The sequence below is a fragment of the Solanum stenotomum genome, chromosome 10 (genome assembly GCF_019186545.1).
Source record: "Solanum stenotomum isolate F172 chromosome 10, ASM1918654v1, whole genome shotgun sequence".
Taxonomy (NCBI): domain Eukaryota; kingdom Viridiplantae; phylum Streptophyta; class Magnoliopsida; order Solanales; family Solanaceae; genus Solanum; species Solanum stenotomum.
The window spans coordinates 8,095,591-8,113,061 of NC_064291.1; the positions used below are offsets into that span (position 1 = coordinate 8,095,591).

The 17,471-nt window shown below is 34.1% G+C and overlaps 3 protein-coding genes across 7 annotated transcripts in view; 2 read left to right on the forward strand and 1 right to left on the reverse strand.

Moving 5' to 3' along the window:
• Window positions 1-556, forward strand: part of LOC125878209 (6,7-dimethyl-8-ribityllumazine synthase, chloroplastic-like) — a 12,601-nt gene extending 12,045 nt beyond the window's left edge. Inside the window, exon 7 of the mRNA XM_049559410.1 lies at window positions 467-556. Within this exon, the coding sequence (XP_049415367.1) occupies window positions 467-541 (75 nt within the window). The 3' untranslated portion in view covers window positions 542-556. The remainder of the gene's footprint in view (window positions 1-466) is intronic.
• Window positions 557-5,898: 5,342 nt separating this feature from the next.
• LOC125878213 (inactive glucose-1-phosphate adenylyltransferase small subunit 2, chloroplastic-like) lies at window positions 5,899-9,023 on the forward strand. Its single transcript, XM_049559414.1, has 9 exons — window positions 5,899-6,081; window positions 6,741-7,031; window positions 7,232-7,483; window positions 7,570-7,725; window positions 7,868-7,971; window positions 8,053-8,164; window positions 8,276-8,374; window positions 8,578-8,685; window positions 8,830-9,023. The coding sequence occupies exons 1-9, from the start codon at window positions 5,899-5,901 to the stop codon at window positions 8,944-8,946; spliced, it is 1,422 nt and encodes a 473-aa protein (XP_049415371.1). The 3' UTR covers window positions 8,947-9,023.
• Window positions 9,024-9,588: 565 nt separating this feature from the next.
• LOC125878185 (potassium transporter 4-like) lies at window positions 9,589-17,264 on the reverse strand. Of its 5 annotated transcripts, XR_007447733.1 has the most exons (11): window positions 16,981-17,263; window positions 15,379-15,533; window positions 14,500-14,740; window positions 14,173-14,418; window positions 13,829-13,879; window positions 13,461-13,721; window positions 13,248-13,300; window positions 12,417-12,531; window positions 12,066-12,320; window positions 9,804-11,109; window positions 9,589-9,713 (listed from the first exon to the last, which is right to left on the reverse strand). XR_007447733.1 is itself a non-coding variant. In XM_049559379.1 (10 exons), the coding sequence occupies exons 2-10, from the start codon at window positions 15,523-15,525 to the stop codon at window positions 10,028-10,030; spliced, it is 2,409 nt and encodes an 802-aa protein (XP_049415336.1). In that variant the 5' UTR covers window positions 15,526-15,533; window positions 16,981-17,264; the 3' UTR covers window positions 9,742-10,027. The 5 variants fall into 5 exon arrangements, 4 of the variants coding, with proteins under 4 accessions (XP_049415336.1, XP_049415333.1, XP_049415332.1 ...); XM_049559379.1 differs by lacking the exon at window positions 9,589-9,713 and having other exon boundaries at window positions 9,742-11,109; window positions 12,417-12,489; window positions 16,981-17,264; XM_049559376.1 differs by lacking the exon at window positions 9,589-9,713 and having other exon boundaries at window positions 9,742-11,109; window positions 17,010-17,263.
• Window positions 17,265-17,471: the final 207 nt, after the last annotated feature.

Genomic DNA, 17,471 nt, shown 5'->3' on the forward strand with positions numbered 1-17,471 from the left:
CCCCCCGGCTACCATCTGCCTCTAAATGTATCTCTCCCACCCATCTATTGTCCCAGATACTATGTATGAGTCTATCTATATTTCCCCCCAACTTTGTTTCTACCAAAATATACACATCTGCACTCCATTGATTAATCAGATTCCTTACCACCCCCCTCTTTCTTTCGTCATTAAGTCCCCTCACATTCCAAGACACGATCTTTATCCTCATCTATGTATAATGGTTAGTCTCCTCCCACTTATTCTAGGTTCGCCATTGAATTTCATATCAAACATTAAATTTCTGTGGATCACTATAATAATTTACCGCCTCTTTTATCTATTCATATCTCTACACATTCTTCTTGGGTTGTTGGACTGCTGATCATAACCCATCTAAGTCTCCCCACCCTGTATTATTCTCTCTATCAGCGTCGTTATGGTGTGTGGTAGTATATCATATGATAGAAATCCTATAATGTTGCAGGCTTTCGACCGTGTTGGTGGGAAGGCTGGGAATAAAGGTGCTGAAGCAGCATTGACAGCCGTAAGTTGTCTGTAACTGTGTGGCATTTGATCATATTGTCATTAACTAGTTGTCAATCTTGTCTATTTTTTGCTGAAATTGCCTGCCTTGTTATATGGTGCTTTCAAATACAAACCCAATGCCAGTTTAACAGGAAACTAGCATGGAAAAAAGTGAAATATCTAGTTAACAATTCTTTTAATATCTTCTGTTCCATGCAAAACTTCAACTTTTAGGTCAGACAGATTTTCAATCGATTTAGTTTGTTAAGGTGTATAATAGTTTGGCAAGTGCAGTTTGAAATTTCCCAAGTTCAAATAGGAACTCACGATGTGTTCTAGTGATCAATGACGTGGGGTAAAAACCACAAAAGATTAACCCTCAAATCCTAGGGTTAAATACTAGTAGAGATACCTTAAGTCTTGCATAAGTAATGTCGTGTTTGGTAGTTGGAGGTAAGTTATTCATGTATAGTATTAATTCGTGTTTGGTTTGCAATGTAGAAACCCACATAACTAATACATGTACAAGTTATGAGTGAATCTATGTATTATTTTATGCAGGATAGAAGGTCAAATAACTCAACCCTGCATAAAATAATACATATATTCCTTCATAACTTATCCATCTATTACTAATATCTGCATAACTCTAACCAGCTACCAAACGACCCCTAAGTGATTTCTTCCGATCTACCTAAATCTTTTGTGGGACATAATTACCTAGTGTTGGTGGGAGGTAGAAGGTACAAGGTGGGTAATTGAGGTGCTCTCAAGTNAATGACACCAACAAAAAATCAGTAGTATACCAAATAAATTAAAACGATTAATTTCACCAAATAAAACCAACTCTGAATGCAGTCCATCATTGTGCTAATTAAAAATGATTAAATTTACCAAATAAATTACCAAAACAGATAATCACTAAATATTCTTTCTATTTTGTATCTCAAAACCATACAATAAACCAAATAATTAATAAATAAAAATCAACTTATATTACACCATTATTTAAACAACTCCAGATAGACAACATTTAATTTTTTAAAAGTGATTTTTAACGTAAATATGGTGTTTAAACCATCATTACGTACCCTTATATTATCAATATGTTCACCATAATCATGCACAATAAAACCTACACCAAATGACACAAAAAAAACCAATAGTACAATGAATATGCTTTCATAATTTTGATAATTAAAAAAAAATAATTTCACCAAATCAATTACCAAAACAGATAATCACTATATATTATTTCTATTCCAAATCTAAAAATCATATAAAAAACCAAACAATTAATAAAAAAAATAAATTCAAATCATGGAATTGGTGAATAACAACAACAATGATCATGTTTTTCAATTACACGATTAAAAGACACCAATTAAAATATTGAATTATCGTTAATACCTGATGCGTCCCAACGCCCTTTATGTTGAATTAGGATTGAATAATTATTGGTATGCAAAGAATGAATAGAAATATAGTTTTATATTTGTTAAGAAACCTTTTATTGATAGGAGAGAATATTTATAACTAATTTGAGTAAATCATGGAATTTGAGAAAAATGGGGAATATCATAAATTTGGAGCACGCATTGGTGTTTTTTTTTTTTTTTTTTACTATTAAAACATAACTTTGAAAAAAAACTATTGTTATATAGGCGGAAAAAAAAAACTATTGTCATATAGTGGTAATTAAGAAACTTAATTTGTATACTTAAGTTTTTTGCCCTTATTTCTATTACTACTTATAAAGTTTTAATTACAAGTATTAACAAATCATTTTAATTTATAAATTAATTAATTATATTTATAAATTAATTAATTTATATAATGTTAATAGGTGAAAGAAAGAAATTATGAGACAGAATAAGTTTAAAATTATCAATTATACCTTTTAAGGGATTTCTTTTAACACATCACACATCACACACCACACCCCACCCCCACGCCACATACCCATGTCAGTTTCTCTTTCCACCCATGCCAGTTTCTCTTCCTCTTCTAACTTTTCCATTCTTCTTCTTCTCCTTCTTCTTCATTCAAACGTAAACTGCCACAAAGTTGAGTTTATGAACGATGTACCTCAACAAGATCCAAGATCAAAGTATGTATTCCTATTTTATTGTAATTTGTTCATAATAATTAATTCACTTTCTTTTTCAAAATAATTTTTTTCAATGTTTTTTTAGTGCTTGTGGACTATACGCATGTCTATTTGCTAAAAATATTAGTAATGGAGTTTTTGATATGGGTTACATTGACATTGATGCAACATACCATCGTCAAAGGTATGTCACAATCATATGACAATATGGAAAAAACAAGAATGTTGATGGCACAACTAATGAGAGCGAAATAATTGACACTGTTGCTAGCAAATATGGTGGACAGCACATAGGAAAGGAACATGCTCCGAATACTATCAATTATTCTACATCAAGACCAATGAGATCAGTTGGAAGATAGATGATTGGCTTAGAATTCCATTCCAAATGATTACCAGCAGTAACCAGTTTTAATTTTTAGTCTACATTTGAAAAATACTGCATACACATAGGAGTAAGTAGTACATATAATAAATGTTCTGAAACCATAATTCTTTAAGTTAAAAGACCCAAAAAAAATCAAACGGATCTGTTTGTCACAATTAAACAACTAAATTAAAATTAAAAGAAATTATGACTAATTTTAGCAGGGTATATCTTCCTGTTGTGTTCCTTCCGACGACATGTGATGCACTTAACTTTATACCTCTTGAATTTCACATCAACAAACTCCTTCCAACGTTCAAGTTATGATCTCCCTATCTTTCTTTTAGAACTAGGCGGCAACAAATTAGACTCCGACACATAACTTGGTATATCCCATGTACTCTCGCATGGGAGAGGTTCAAGAGAAATTGCATATGCGTTCTCAAAAAATTTTAACTATAAAAAGGAGAGCAATAATCTGATTCATGCAGTTTTATGTACTTAAGACCAAGTCAATTGTAAGCATTCTTTAATTACAAACACCAACCTGATCATTTCTATACCAATATCATATCAAGACTAAACACTGGTTCATACAAAATTCATACCAATAAGAGTACCAGATTCAAAATAAACACTAACATGAACATTCAAAATAAACACTAACCTACCAACACTAAACATTAGTTCATACAAGAATCATACCAAGAAGTGCACCAAATTTACACAAGTTAATTGTAAAATTATTTAATCATAAATTAACCGTATATAAATCAATTCCATTGTGGGTATATGCAAATTCCTATACCAAATTCATGCCAAAAGAAAACAATTCTTATTTAAAATCGAACAATATAAATTTAAAAATTTGTTCAAATAAAAATTGAATACTATTCACTAAATTGAATAAAATTATGTAATTTTATTGATATACACAACTAAAACACATTCGAAATAAACACTAATTTGAAAAATTTCAACTACCACCATACTTAANAAAATCGAACCATATAAATTTAAAAAATTGTTCAAATAAAAATTGAATACTATTCACTAAATCAAATAAAATTATGTAATTTTATTGATATACACAACTAAAACACATTCGAAATAAACACTAATTTGAACAATTTCAACTACCACCATACTTGATTAATATTGATAAGAAGCCCTCCATCACAGAGAAAGATAATGGCGAAACAAGAAAAAAATTGTGAGAGAAGAGAAAATTTTGAGCTATTATTGTTTTGAGCGTTGATAGAGAAAGATACGAATATTGAGTAAAAAATAAGCGATTTATGTTTTGATAGGTAATTAACAAGTGAGAGAAAAGGTTAGTACTATTTTGAGCTAAACAAGAAAACAAATATGTTGATTGTTATGACTCTCTTGATTTTATGCCTATTATTAATTATCATAACTATTATTAATTTGTTTGTTAATATATATATATTTATATATATATATATATATATTCCTTTTTTTTATTCAACAAATATTATAGCCCGTAATTGTTTAATGTTAAAACTTGAAACATAAAGAATAATGTCATGACTAGTATAGTCTTATATATGTCAATTATAAAATTTTCTCTTTTCTACAAGGATGCTTATGATTTGATTAAAAATCGATCCAGATCAAAAAATGAATCAAACTAATTAAATAAATCGATCCTTCGATCCTTTTTGGGGTGTGGTTTGGTTTAAATATTTAAAAACCACACAATATTTGATTTAGTTTTGATTTTTTTTTAAAATAGAACCAAACAGACAAATATACATATACTATTTGAATTGACCAACATGCCCCTCATTAAGTTTATCCAAGACTTTGCTAGTTAGACTTTGCTTCTTTATTCAACATTAGTAATTTCTTATAATAAACTTTTCTGTACTAACAAAACAAAAGCTTCTCAGTATTAGTTGTAAAGCTAATTATGCTAAGACAAACATTATTATAAAAGGAATTAAATAATTCATCTTTTAATATAATAATAATAATAATTAGATATAAAATTTCTTAAACTTGCTTGACATAGAATTCATAGAGGGGACAATATAACATAAGACACGAAAGCAGAGATAATGCCTACCTTCATATCCACTCCATTCCCATTTGCCAAAAAAATAGAGGCAAAACCTTCATAAGATTCCTTTCAAACTTTCAAATATTGCCAATCGCATCATGCTACCCTTCACTCTTCTGACCAAGTGGCGTACTCATAATTTTGTACAAAAATATATTGAAGTAAATAAGCTCGAGCAATCTCTAAAGATTTTAATAATATTTACTTTATATCATTTTCAAATGATGTCAGACCATTATACATACATACATTATTAGTTATTAATAAGCATTAGTACATCATCGAATATACAATATTATTTCAAATATTATTCCACATCCGATTCTTTCGGTTATTTGTTGTGCAAACAAAAAGTTAAATACGAGGAAAAAAATCATAATGAGAAGTATTTATTCTAGGCTCGAACATTGATGTGTATTCATATCATACATTGGTGACATTTTTATTGCTGTGTTTATTCTTTTTTATTTTTTTAAAAGTGAAAGTTGTGTCAAAAAGGAAAAATATGGCACCAAATGAATAACATAACTATCATATGAAGGAGAAAAAAGAAGAAAAAGGTTGAAAATTATATGTTATATATGTAAAGAGAAGTTTAGAATCAAAGTTAAACATAGAACCAAAGGAAGAAAGAAAAAAACTTAGAAACATTTAATTAAAATAGATTTATTTATTCATGATATAACAACATGCTCACTTTAAGCTAAGTAATGAGAGGACAAAATATTTTAATAGGACTTGCTTGTATGGCTAAATATTCCCTTCTTAAATTCATGTGACATAACATAAAAAAGGCAAAGTATATAAACCACCAATTAGGTGATTTTGATGCACAAAAAATATTCACTCATGTCTCTTCCTACTTGGTTAAGTCTCAAGATTAAGTCCCCTCATGAGTATAGCTACAAGCCTTCATCTAGGCTCATTCCATCTTCTATTCCACCAAAGTTGAATCTACCATTTACAAATCACTCTGAATGTCCAAACATTCTATGTCCTCCAACAGACCAGGTTTACATGTCGTCCATACTAAAAATATCTATTTCAAAATACTTGTCATTCTCTGTTCATCTACTTTTACTTGTTTGTTCACTATACTAAAAATAGATGTTCACTTTTACTTGTCTAGTCGAGAAAACCAAGAGATAATTTTATTATTTAGTTCCTTATTTATCCTTATGTTTAGAGATGGTCATTTCCCAATGCATTTAACAGAACATTGAGTTTATTATATTCATAGGGTAATATAGTAAATTATAATTTTATTTATTGCTCCTTAAGGGTTGTGTCAAGTCAATACTGGACAAGTAAAAATGAACAGAGGGAATTTTTTTTTTCCGTTTTACCCTTATTAGTAATGTGTTCTTGAACTAGAAAGGTGTTCACTATGAAACTTGTCCAAGTCAAATGCAGCACTGAAATGGAAGGGGAAAGTTAGGGGCCATAAAGAGTGAGTTCAGAATTCAACTGTCAAGGCGTCTTTTGGGTCAAAACCCAAGGGGACAAAACCTTAAGGTCCCAAAAGTTAGACGAAGAGCGAGCAATACCTTGACAGTTGAGCCTGGACCAATATATCTTGTTACTATTTTCTACTGATTCTTTACAACCAATTCAATGTCAATGTGCCAAGAATCAATAATGTAGATTTACATCTTTACCATTGTTGGCAGAATGTTGCAGCAATAGTGTTTGGAGATGGATCAAATTCAAGACTTTATCCATTGACAAAGAGAAGATCAGAAGCTGCACTTCCTATAGCAGGAAACTACAGGCTCATTGATGCAGTTATCAGTAACTGCATCAATAGTAATATCAAGAAGATTTATGCACTTACACAATTTAACTCTGCCTCTCTGAATTCTCACCTTTCAAGAGCTTATTCCTGTGCACACATCGGAAACGAAGCATTAGTTGATGTAATTGCAGCTTATCAGAGTCCTGAAGGCAAGGGCTGGTTTCAGGTAAACAAAAACAGGCAGTTTCAAGCCTTTATAAATGCTTTCTATAACATTCCTTCTTGAGTAGCTGTTAACACGAATAAGAGCAACACTGTTATATCCAATGTATTCTACGGATAAAGAAGTTGAGAGATTTTGTAGGTTCTTCTCTCCATTAGAACTATAGGACCGTTATGCTTCTCTGTGTTTTCATGTATTCTCAGGGAACTGCTGATGCGATAAGAAGATGTTTGTGGGTACTAGAAGAGTATCCGATTGTTGATTTTCTGGTTCTTCCTGGTTACCATCTTTACAAAATGGATTTCCAGGAACTCTTAAAGGTCCACTGCAACAACAAAGCCGATATAACTGTTGCAGTTTTGAGCAGAAGGACAGATAAAGATATAGAACTTGGTACTTTCCAAGTAAATTCTGAAAATCAAGTCATTTCGTTCAAAGACAATCCGGAGATAAGAGTAGTACGTCTCTTTTTCCTTCTTCTCGTATTTCCAATAGCTTCATTTGTTCCTCATTATGGACTAGCTGAAAACTTTATTTTCAGGTACAAAATTCAGATATTTCTCAAGATTTGTATGCTGGTATGGATATCTATGTTGTTAACAAAGATGCCATGATAAAGCTTCTTACAGAGTATCACCCCATGGCCAATGACTTGAGAAGAGAAGTTGTACCAGGTGCAATTTCCTTAGGAATGAATGTAAGAGTCGTGTATTTCCATATCCGAGCAACTTGTTGCTCTAAGTTGCCATTTTGAACATAAAATTTCTCCATCCTGTTGCGTAAAGATATTCAACATTTTGTCTTCTACTCTTAATTGAACCATTCTTTGGAACAAACAGGTATATGCACACAAATTCAGTGGATACTGGGAGGACATGAGAAGCATTGAAGCTTACTACCAAGCAAATATGGAAAGCATAAAGAACACAAAGAAGGCATATAGGTCAGTATCTCCAAAAACTAATAAGTCTCAAGAGTAAATCCCTTAAATATCACCTAACGGGATTTTCATTTTCGTTAGCAGTTTGTATGACAAAGACTCTCCCCTATACACTTTGCCTCGACACCTGCCTCCAACTCAGATAACTGATGCTGCTATAACAGACTCTGTGATCGGAGACGGATGCTTTCTCAATGTATAAAAGTGATCAATTGTCCTTGAAATATAGTTAAAGTTTATGTAATTTTTCTCAATAATTTGGTCTCACAAACATCTTTCTTCCTTACTTTGTGTTTTCCGAGTGCAGGGATGCAAGATCAGAGGTACTGTCGTTGGCATGAAGACAAGAGTAGGTGATGGAGCGATAATTGAGGATTCAGTAATAATGGGATCTGATACTTACCAAGTAAGACACATGAATACATTTCATTTGGTATTCATGGATGGTCACATAGAGGAAATGGAGACTATATGAATCCAGTTCATATTCAAGTAAAACTTTTTGAAAGATCCCTCATATTTCTACGTTTGATTCTTATCGATCATGGTAACAATAAGGAACATTAAGTTTCTAGGGGAAGGATATTTAACTTGGTGAAAAATATGCAGAGTGGTCGCGCAGAGGAGGATATACACATTCCTATTGGAATTGGAGAAGGCTCACAGATAAAGAAAGCAATAATTGATAAGAATGTGAGAATTGGCAAAAATGTTAAGGTACTTAGAAAGATTTCCTATCAAACTCAAAATGCATCTTAACGATAAGTTGTTTGAATGCGCGAAAATATCAACAACACAGAATGTTGTGATTTCATTTTCTTTATCAAACTGCATTCATACATAAGTAATCTTTTTATGCAGATATTGAATAAGGAAAATGTTCAGGAGTGCAATAATGAAGCAAATGGCTACATTATCACTAAAGGCATAGTTGTAATAATGAAGGGTGCCATTATTCCAGATGGGAGCATTCTGTGACAGATAACATCATTCTTTCAATGATTTGATAGGAAGACAGCTGCAGGGAGTCAAATTGTACACTGAGAATTTTTTGAAATTCATACATTTTACTTCACTTTGGTTGATAGTTCAGATTTAGATCATACAGAATCATTCTGTAATGACTTTAATTCATGTTAAGGGGAATAAAGTTTCCAAAATATGGAATCTTTTTAATAAAAAATGTCAGCTTTGTTCTTTCTGAAAAAGCACCAGTAAAGGTTGCCTTCAGACTTTTTAGGGAAAAGAAAGGAAGAAAATAAAATTTATTAAAAAGATACTGAAATAGGACTTATTATAAGAAAGAATATACTTAGGGTTCCAATGGGAATAGGTATATTGATAGTTTGGAAAATGCAAAACTATTGTTGTTTCTTTTTGTTATTGTTCTTTCTTTTATAAATAAAGATTTTCTGGGACAAGGGTTAGCTCGCCAATAGCAAAAAAATTCAAAAAAGAAGAGGAAAGAGCCTTGATGAGATTCGAACCCTGCATCGATTGCAAGTGAAGTTACACAATTAGGGTACAACTTCACTCTGAATGTTTTTGTCATGTGGATATGCAAAATAAATAAATTGAAAGGACATTTGGGACCTAAATTATGAAGCTACAAAAGCAATGAAGCAATGACAGCAGCATCACATTTGTTTATTTTGCTGTAAAAATTAACTCAAAGAGAGTACCTTCATCCTAAATGGACTTTGAGGTTTGTCACTTGATGTACTCCAACTCTCAAGTACAATGCTCTGAAAAAGAAGTAAAGGAAAATGTGCAATGTTTATGTATTCCCAAGCATGCTAAGATATTAAAAAGTATGAAATTTTCTATATGCATACAATTATAGAAGGTGTAGGGCATGAAACAACTAAATCAGTTCTTCTATTCTGATATTTCACATTTGATTCCATAAGACTACCAACATCGTCTACCAGCTTCTCCTCAACAGTTGCTATCGGATATCGCATTTGATGTTAGGACTATCAATCATCTACTAAGCCTAAAGATTCTGCAGGCAACAACCAAACGGCATGTTAAATTCCAATGCCAGGTTATTTTCCCTCTAGACATGGTATATCATGCCAACTTCAATAAGACTAATCTGAGGAATGTTAAGCACCACGGAAGGACCCCTACAGTTCTTGCGCAGAAATGAATACCCAATGTCAATAGCAAACTTCTTTAAGAAAGAGGACGATCTTCTAGCTTTCACGTAGGAGTGCCCCATTATATATGCAACCCCTGCCTCCTTTGCTCGAATTAAATCTTCAAGCTCTGCCTTAACAGCTGGATCCATGCCAGGGTTTTCTGGCAATTGAAACCTCACTCGTCGCCTCCTTATTTGTGGGTTCTCCTCAGCATAAGCAGATCTTAGACTCTGGAGAGTCAGCGACTTGCTGCTTTGAATGGAGTCCCTCATTCCAAAATCCTCCAAGACAATTAGTGTTGAAGTCGACTGTACGTTTTTTTTGCTTATGACTGCCATCCTCCCATCAAGTGATGGACTCTCGGAGCTTGACAACTGTGGTTCCACAGCTTCCATTTGGATTAACTCTGCTATACTTTGGATGAGAAGGTCCTCGAAGTCCCCATCATCTCTCTGTATGTCCTTGTAGCCATACCTAACAATGCATCGATACATGCGATAGGGTCTTGGACAAATGCGACCAATGAGGAAGCGTTCCTCAGGTGAGACATAGGGTACTGGAACAGATTTGACACATAAAAACACCAACACACTGTGAAATGCAGGGAGATTCGTCAGAAAGTGAGAGAAGATAGCTGGCACCCCTGTTGCCAATTCTGAGTATACAAGGCCTATCCCGGGGACGCGCACAATACCAAGACTGGGGCCCATGCCAAGGAGCCATTTCAATGGAACTTTGTTGTGCAGATCAAAATTGTACTTCTTGCGAGTTCCATATTGCCAGACAAACATGACTGCTAGGAAGACAAAGGCGAGCACTAGGGAGACCCATCCTCCCTGTGGAACTTTAGTGAACGCGGAAGACAAGTACACACCTTCAATGAACCAGAAAAATAGGAGAAAGCAAGTGGCAAGAACTATGTTTCTTTGCCACACAAAAATCATGACCAGTGTGGTGAGAAACGTTGTGATAAACATACTAGTCATGCAAGCTAGGCCTGAAAGGAAAATAATCAATATGAGAAAACAACCAAGAATTATCACAAGGCTAAATTAAAATAAATATTCAAGTGTGAACATAAACTTTTTGTAGTAGCTGCAACAATATTCATTGTAAATCAGTATCATGATAAAAGAAGTCACAATGACCACATGATACTTCACACAAGGGAATACTCTTTGTACTGTGTTTGAGAAAAGAAAGAACATTCTTTTCAGCAGGTAATGCAATTAGAGATCCCTTCTAGTTCACTTCTTCTAGTTTTTGTTTATCATTCTAATCTTTTCAATGAGACCCCTTTGGTCCCATGAGGCTTACAAATCTTCAATCACAAGGTTCACAAAGAAGAATACATTAGTAGAGCTACACATCACATTAGAGGAACACAATCATATAAAGCAATTAGGTTCCATAGAAAAGTTCGCAAACAGAACTAAACTGGGATTTGTCACCAATCGGTAGTCTTAACAAAACTACCTTACAAGTGATAGACAACAACCATCTGCGCCTCAAAACTCAAATAGTTGGGTCGGTAATTGAATTTTACGTCTTCATCCCCTCTAACAATTACCTTACAGTTGACAGATCGATCAATCAGCTATGACTCAATCTCAAACTAGTGCAATTCTGCTATGCCCAAAAGATTCGTCATGATTAGACCATTTTTTTGTTGGCTGTCAAACTATCGCAACCCTCCTCCTTTATATGGTCTATGGAACTGGCTATGTTCTGGGAAGCTCACATAGGTTAAGTTTATAATGGAAGATGCACAGAAGAAAAAGTCGAGTTGCTTTTGTAGGTAGCATGATTGAAATAGTTGGGAAGAAGACATGATGGAGATTGTAACCTTATATTGAAATTAAATGTTCTTTTCAAACAAGAAACAAAAAATTATATAGTCAAAAGGAGCATCAAATATTACAAAAGAGATCTTCAACACACTGTTGGGCTTACCGTATGCATTTCCCATTAAAATTGTGTCCTGGAACCCAACAGCCACGGAAAGTGTAAGAATCATAAGGATCCAATTTATTTCTGGTATATAGATTTGTCCTTTAACATGCTTTGAGGTGTGGACAATCTTGACTCGGGGGAAGCAACCTAGTGCATTCAATTGCTTGACTATGGAGAATGTAGCTGTGATGATGGACTGGCTGGCAACAATGCTCGCAAGGGTAGCAATGACAAAAACAGGCCAATATACACTATCTGCATGAAAGCAATGAGCCGCAGTTCGGAAATTGGATATAACTTCATCAACTATCCCGAGAAGAATCTCATTCAAAAGTGAAATAAAGAACTAACCAGGTATTGAATTATAAAAGCTGTCTGGAGTAGAAGCAAGATTTTTGGACAGAAAAGCAGCCTGACCCATATACTGTACCACCAAGCAAGGATATACAAGAAATGAAAAGGCAATCTGCAAAGGAAAAGACTTTCAGATTGACAAGGTGCAAGTTCTAGAAATCCAACTAATCAACTACATTGAAAGATGACACAGAGAAACAGCCACTATAGGCAATATAATCTGCCCAGTCAAAAGGATAATCAGTCTAGGGAGTCCCATTTCACAAAATATACAATTTTGGGTGCACTTTGGATATCTAGTTAATACTGTTTCTTTCAAAAAAAGAAAAAAATCCAATAGACACAAAAGTTACTTCAAAGGGTTTCAAATTCTCTTCACTTAGTTGTCATCTGAGTCCTCTCTGATTAAAACAAATTCATTATCTTAACCCATGTAAACCTTGTTGTTTGCTAAAAATGGATCTTTTACATTTTCAAACTGTTACAACAATATTTATCAAATTTGAAAAGAGTAAGAAGAAACGGTTTGAGCCACTTATTTTGATTTCTCGAACCATTTTTTCTGGCTAGTAAGATGTTTCACTTAGCCAGGTTGTCTCTTGCCTGCACATGAATTCAGTAGCAGTTCGAAAGGTTGCCCTATTCAGGAATCTTTGGTCAACTTAAATATTCACTATTAAACTGCAACAGAAACCAATTCTTGCTTGTTGCTTCCCAACCCAATTATTTTTGTCCTAGTGCTCAGGATTTGACAAGAAAGACGTACATGCTGGGTAAAATTAACTAAGAGCACAACAGTTTCCTGAAGCTGCAAACAGGCTGACTTACCCTCATTGAGCAGGAAGTGAAGTGACCAAGATCTGCAAACATAGCTTCTGTACCTGATGATGGAAACTGAATTAGAAAAAAAAGATTCTAAACTATATAGGACAAGTTATATAATCCTTGTTTTACTAACTAGTAACTATCTGCACGAACAAGTGCTCTTAATTCAAGGATACTTTTTAATCTTGGATAAAAGAGATGATATCTTTGATGTACCTGCAACAGAGAGGAGGACACCACCAAGAGAAAACCATCCGTGTTTTCTTGTTTCCCTAAAAAACTTGATGATATAATAGGGAGAAAGAGCATGCACAATCTTAGGATTCCAAATTAAAACGTTGTAGAGCCCAATCCCAAAAATCGATATCAACCAAATGATTACTATCGGTGCAAACAAAAAGCCAACCCTATGGGTCCCAGAGTGCTGTAGAGCAAACAGACCAACCAATATCAGGCAAGAAAGCACCAGCACTTCACCTAGATGAAAAACAATTTAATGATCAATGCCTTGGATGGAAGTCATATAAGAGCAACATAAAAGTGATAAAATATTTACCCAAAGAGGTAAATCTAAATAAATCTACCGTGAGATAGGTGTTCCGCAGCAGCCTTGATTCCTGATATGGCCGATATAACTGCCACATTAAAACTACTCCTAATTAATAAATATACTAAATTGACAAAAATAATGCAAAAGTTGTGATTTTCTGCACTAACATAGGCATAACAAGGTAGCAAATATGTCATGCTAAAATTTAATATGTTGTCTATCATTTTTCAACTGAGGAAGGAACCAATTTCATAAAACCAAACTAATAATTCTAAATTTATTTTTCCATTTTCTGGGATAAACTGATAGCTTTTAAATTACAAATGCACACCAGCTAATGCCACATACAAGAAAGCAACTACTGTTGGAATTATCAACCTGACATTGCAGGCGTTAGAATACCATCACCAATGACCATGCAAGCCCCCAACAATACAATAATGAGTAAAACTGTACGCGACTTCTTGTGTTTCTCAAGAAATCTCTTTAACGCTGAACACGATGTGGACTGCCCAGCAAAGCCATATTTGTAAGCAGATAGCTCCTCATCAGCTGCTTGTTGGTTGGAAAGTAGACTGAATTTTGCATGTCTACAGAGTAGAGAGTAAAGAGCAAATGTACCACCTGGTAATATTCAAGTATAATTGATCAACACAATCAGGTTCCACAAGAATTATTGGATTCACAGCCTTCTCTTTAACATACCTTCACCATTATCATCAGCACTCAGTACAATAAGTACATATTTGATCAAAGGAATAAGAGTTATTGTCCAGAAGATCAACGAAAATGCACCAAATATTGTTTCTGGAGTCTGATAATCCTGCAACTTCCCCACAAATATACTCTTATAGACATAAAGTGGTGAAGTGCTCAAATCTCCATACACCACCCCAAGACTCTGGTATGCCAATAGTAGATTTCTGGAAATATCCACCAAAGGGAACTGCAAGGCCAAATATAAGAGCCGAGCTGGTTTCATACATAATCAGTAGGTAAATAAATAAACTTGACAAATGGAAACTCTAAATTTATGAATTCTACTAGAAAAGAAGAAAATAAAATTTTCTATTAACTGAACAGTAACGTGTATTATCTGCTCCACAAAGTTCAGGCAATGTGATTTCAGTCACAATGTGCCCGGAGCTTGAAGTTCTCTTTTTTTTAGATCTCCTTATTTGGATGAATAAACACGCTACACATGGGAATCTGCTAGTTTTTGGTTGCTGTAATATCTGCATAACTCGTATGGGAGTCTGTATATTGCTTTACACAAGATAGACTGTGGAATGAGGATTCTTGCACTGGATAGACCCAGAGAATTTTTATTTTTTTCATTTGTGCAAGGGAAGTGGAGTGAAGGGGATTCGCAACTAAGGTTATTTATGTTTCCCTCCTATGGAAAAGAAAAAAATAAAACAAAGTTTTTTGCTTCTACATTGCCACTTGATTGGTGATGGTGCAATGAGCGCTTGCAGGAATAATTTCTTGACCTCCAATAGACAGTGCAATATTTTACTTTTACCACATCCCCTATTAATGTAAGTTAAGATGAAGCAAAAGTAAAAAAGAAAAATTATGCACCTTTGATGCCAACTTCCTTTTTTTCCTTTCTAACTGGGGTTGTTCCTCTTGTCCAACTGTAATGACTGATTCCTGGGCCCCACCTGCAGACGTCGGAGGTGGTTGCTCCACATTATGTTGCATGTGCTCGATATCACCTTGGAACATCTATTTACCTGCCATTTGTTTCAAATAATCTATGTTAGATAGAGGAAGAGAGCTGTCAAAAAGAAAGAAAGAAGTTAAGGAGCCAGGGTCATAACAAAGGGACAACCCCCCTCCCTCACAAGATACATCTTGTGCCTATGAGTCGCTATAATTATCCAAGAAGACACTTTTATCACAATGTACAAAATAAGCTGCTGTCACAGATATAAGCAAAGGAAGAACAGAAAAAGGTAAGCACCAGCAGGACGATCTTATCAAATGATTTTTAAGGTAAGCACAAGCATCAAAAAGTGTTATCTTGTAAAACCATTGTATTGCCAGACTGGACACCAACAATCTCAGTTTGATGCAAAGCAGCTTAAAGCCTCTAATGGTAAACTGAAAATCCCTCTCTAACCAAAAAGCATACATGATACACAAGAAACCGATACCTAGAGTAATCATTTGAAACATAATAAGTAAACTTCTCGATTACAAGAGCAAAGAAAAGAGGCTGGAAGAAGATTATCACGCCAAACTTGTTGAAACGGTAGAGAGGAGACACACAAGACATATAGCCCTAGAAGTGGTAGAATTTGCTCATTCATACACACACCGACTGGCAGCAAAGATAATGCTCGGAAAGCGAATACAAGTCACATTCTTTGACTAATACTCTATTCGTCTCAAAATGCAGTTTCTTGTCATTCAAAAATATACAAAAAACATGGCCATTAAGTGCCACTTGCAATTCACCAAAGCTCAATGAATCTTCTATTTTACTAAGCTCCTAAAAAGAGGTTTTCCATTCTTTCTTTTTCCTTGAAAAGGGGTGAGGGATACACAAAGCAGCAAAAATATTTTCCTCAACTTCCTCTTTTTATAAATAACCTAGTGCCCAACCCAACTTGCACGCACCTCAACTAATTCCACAGAATGCATGTCCCCTCCCAAAAGTAACAGGTACCAAGTAACTCTGTCCACCAAGGCTAGGACAGATGAAAAGAACTCACGTAACCTCTCACTAGTATCGGGTATCAGGTATCAGGTAACTCTGTTCACCAAGGCTAAGATAGATGAAAAAATATCACCTGGTGTTTTGTCGCTATTAGATTTTAGCCAACTTCCTTTTTTCCAAGTCTTTTTCATTTTAATCATCAGATTATCTTTCCTAAATCAATAGAACAACAAAAAACATGGCATCTCAATCTCAATCTCAATCCCAAAAAGACCTAGTACATCAGAACCCATTTCCTTAAAATAATCATTAAATTAGTACAAAAAAATCCCAAACTTGAATCCCTAAAGTTCAAATCCTAGATAAGCATCATTCCCAAACCATCTCTATGTCCAATCCATTCCACTTGGGACACACATATATATTTTTCATCATAAATTATTGAAGTAGTAATTTTTACTTGACATTATAAAATCACAAACTAATCAAAAGGGGTTCTTTAGAAAATAACCAATTACCAAGTTATTCAACCAATAAAAAGTCACACAGTGTAAGTGTAATTTTCCGGCAACGGCGCGATGAATGGTGGTTACGTAAAAGTAGGTTACGGTGGCAGTATTGAGATTTGAGATGTAAGAATTGGAGAAGATAGTGATGGTGTTACTACTACGGTGGGTGGTCAAGACTAGGCCTTCTTCTTCTCCTCCTTGTTCGTCCATGAATGGTGATCTTCTGCTACACTTGGCTCCTTCTACTTGGTCTGCCATTTTCATTCTTGCCAAAAAAAATTCATGGACATTAATTACTCTTAGCTTTTGAGGTTTTCATTCAAAAAAATATAGTATATATTTCTATATTAAATATATATATATTTCTTTTTAATTACTTATCTACTAGGTAATTTACCCACGCTTTGCGCGGGCATAAATATTCTTTCTAATCTTTTGAACAACTTTTCCAATAATCGACTCTTATAAGAAAAAAAAAGTAAATTTTAGTAGGTCTTAAA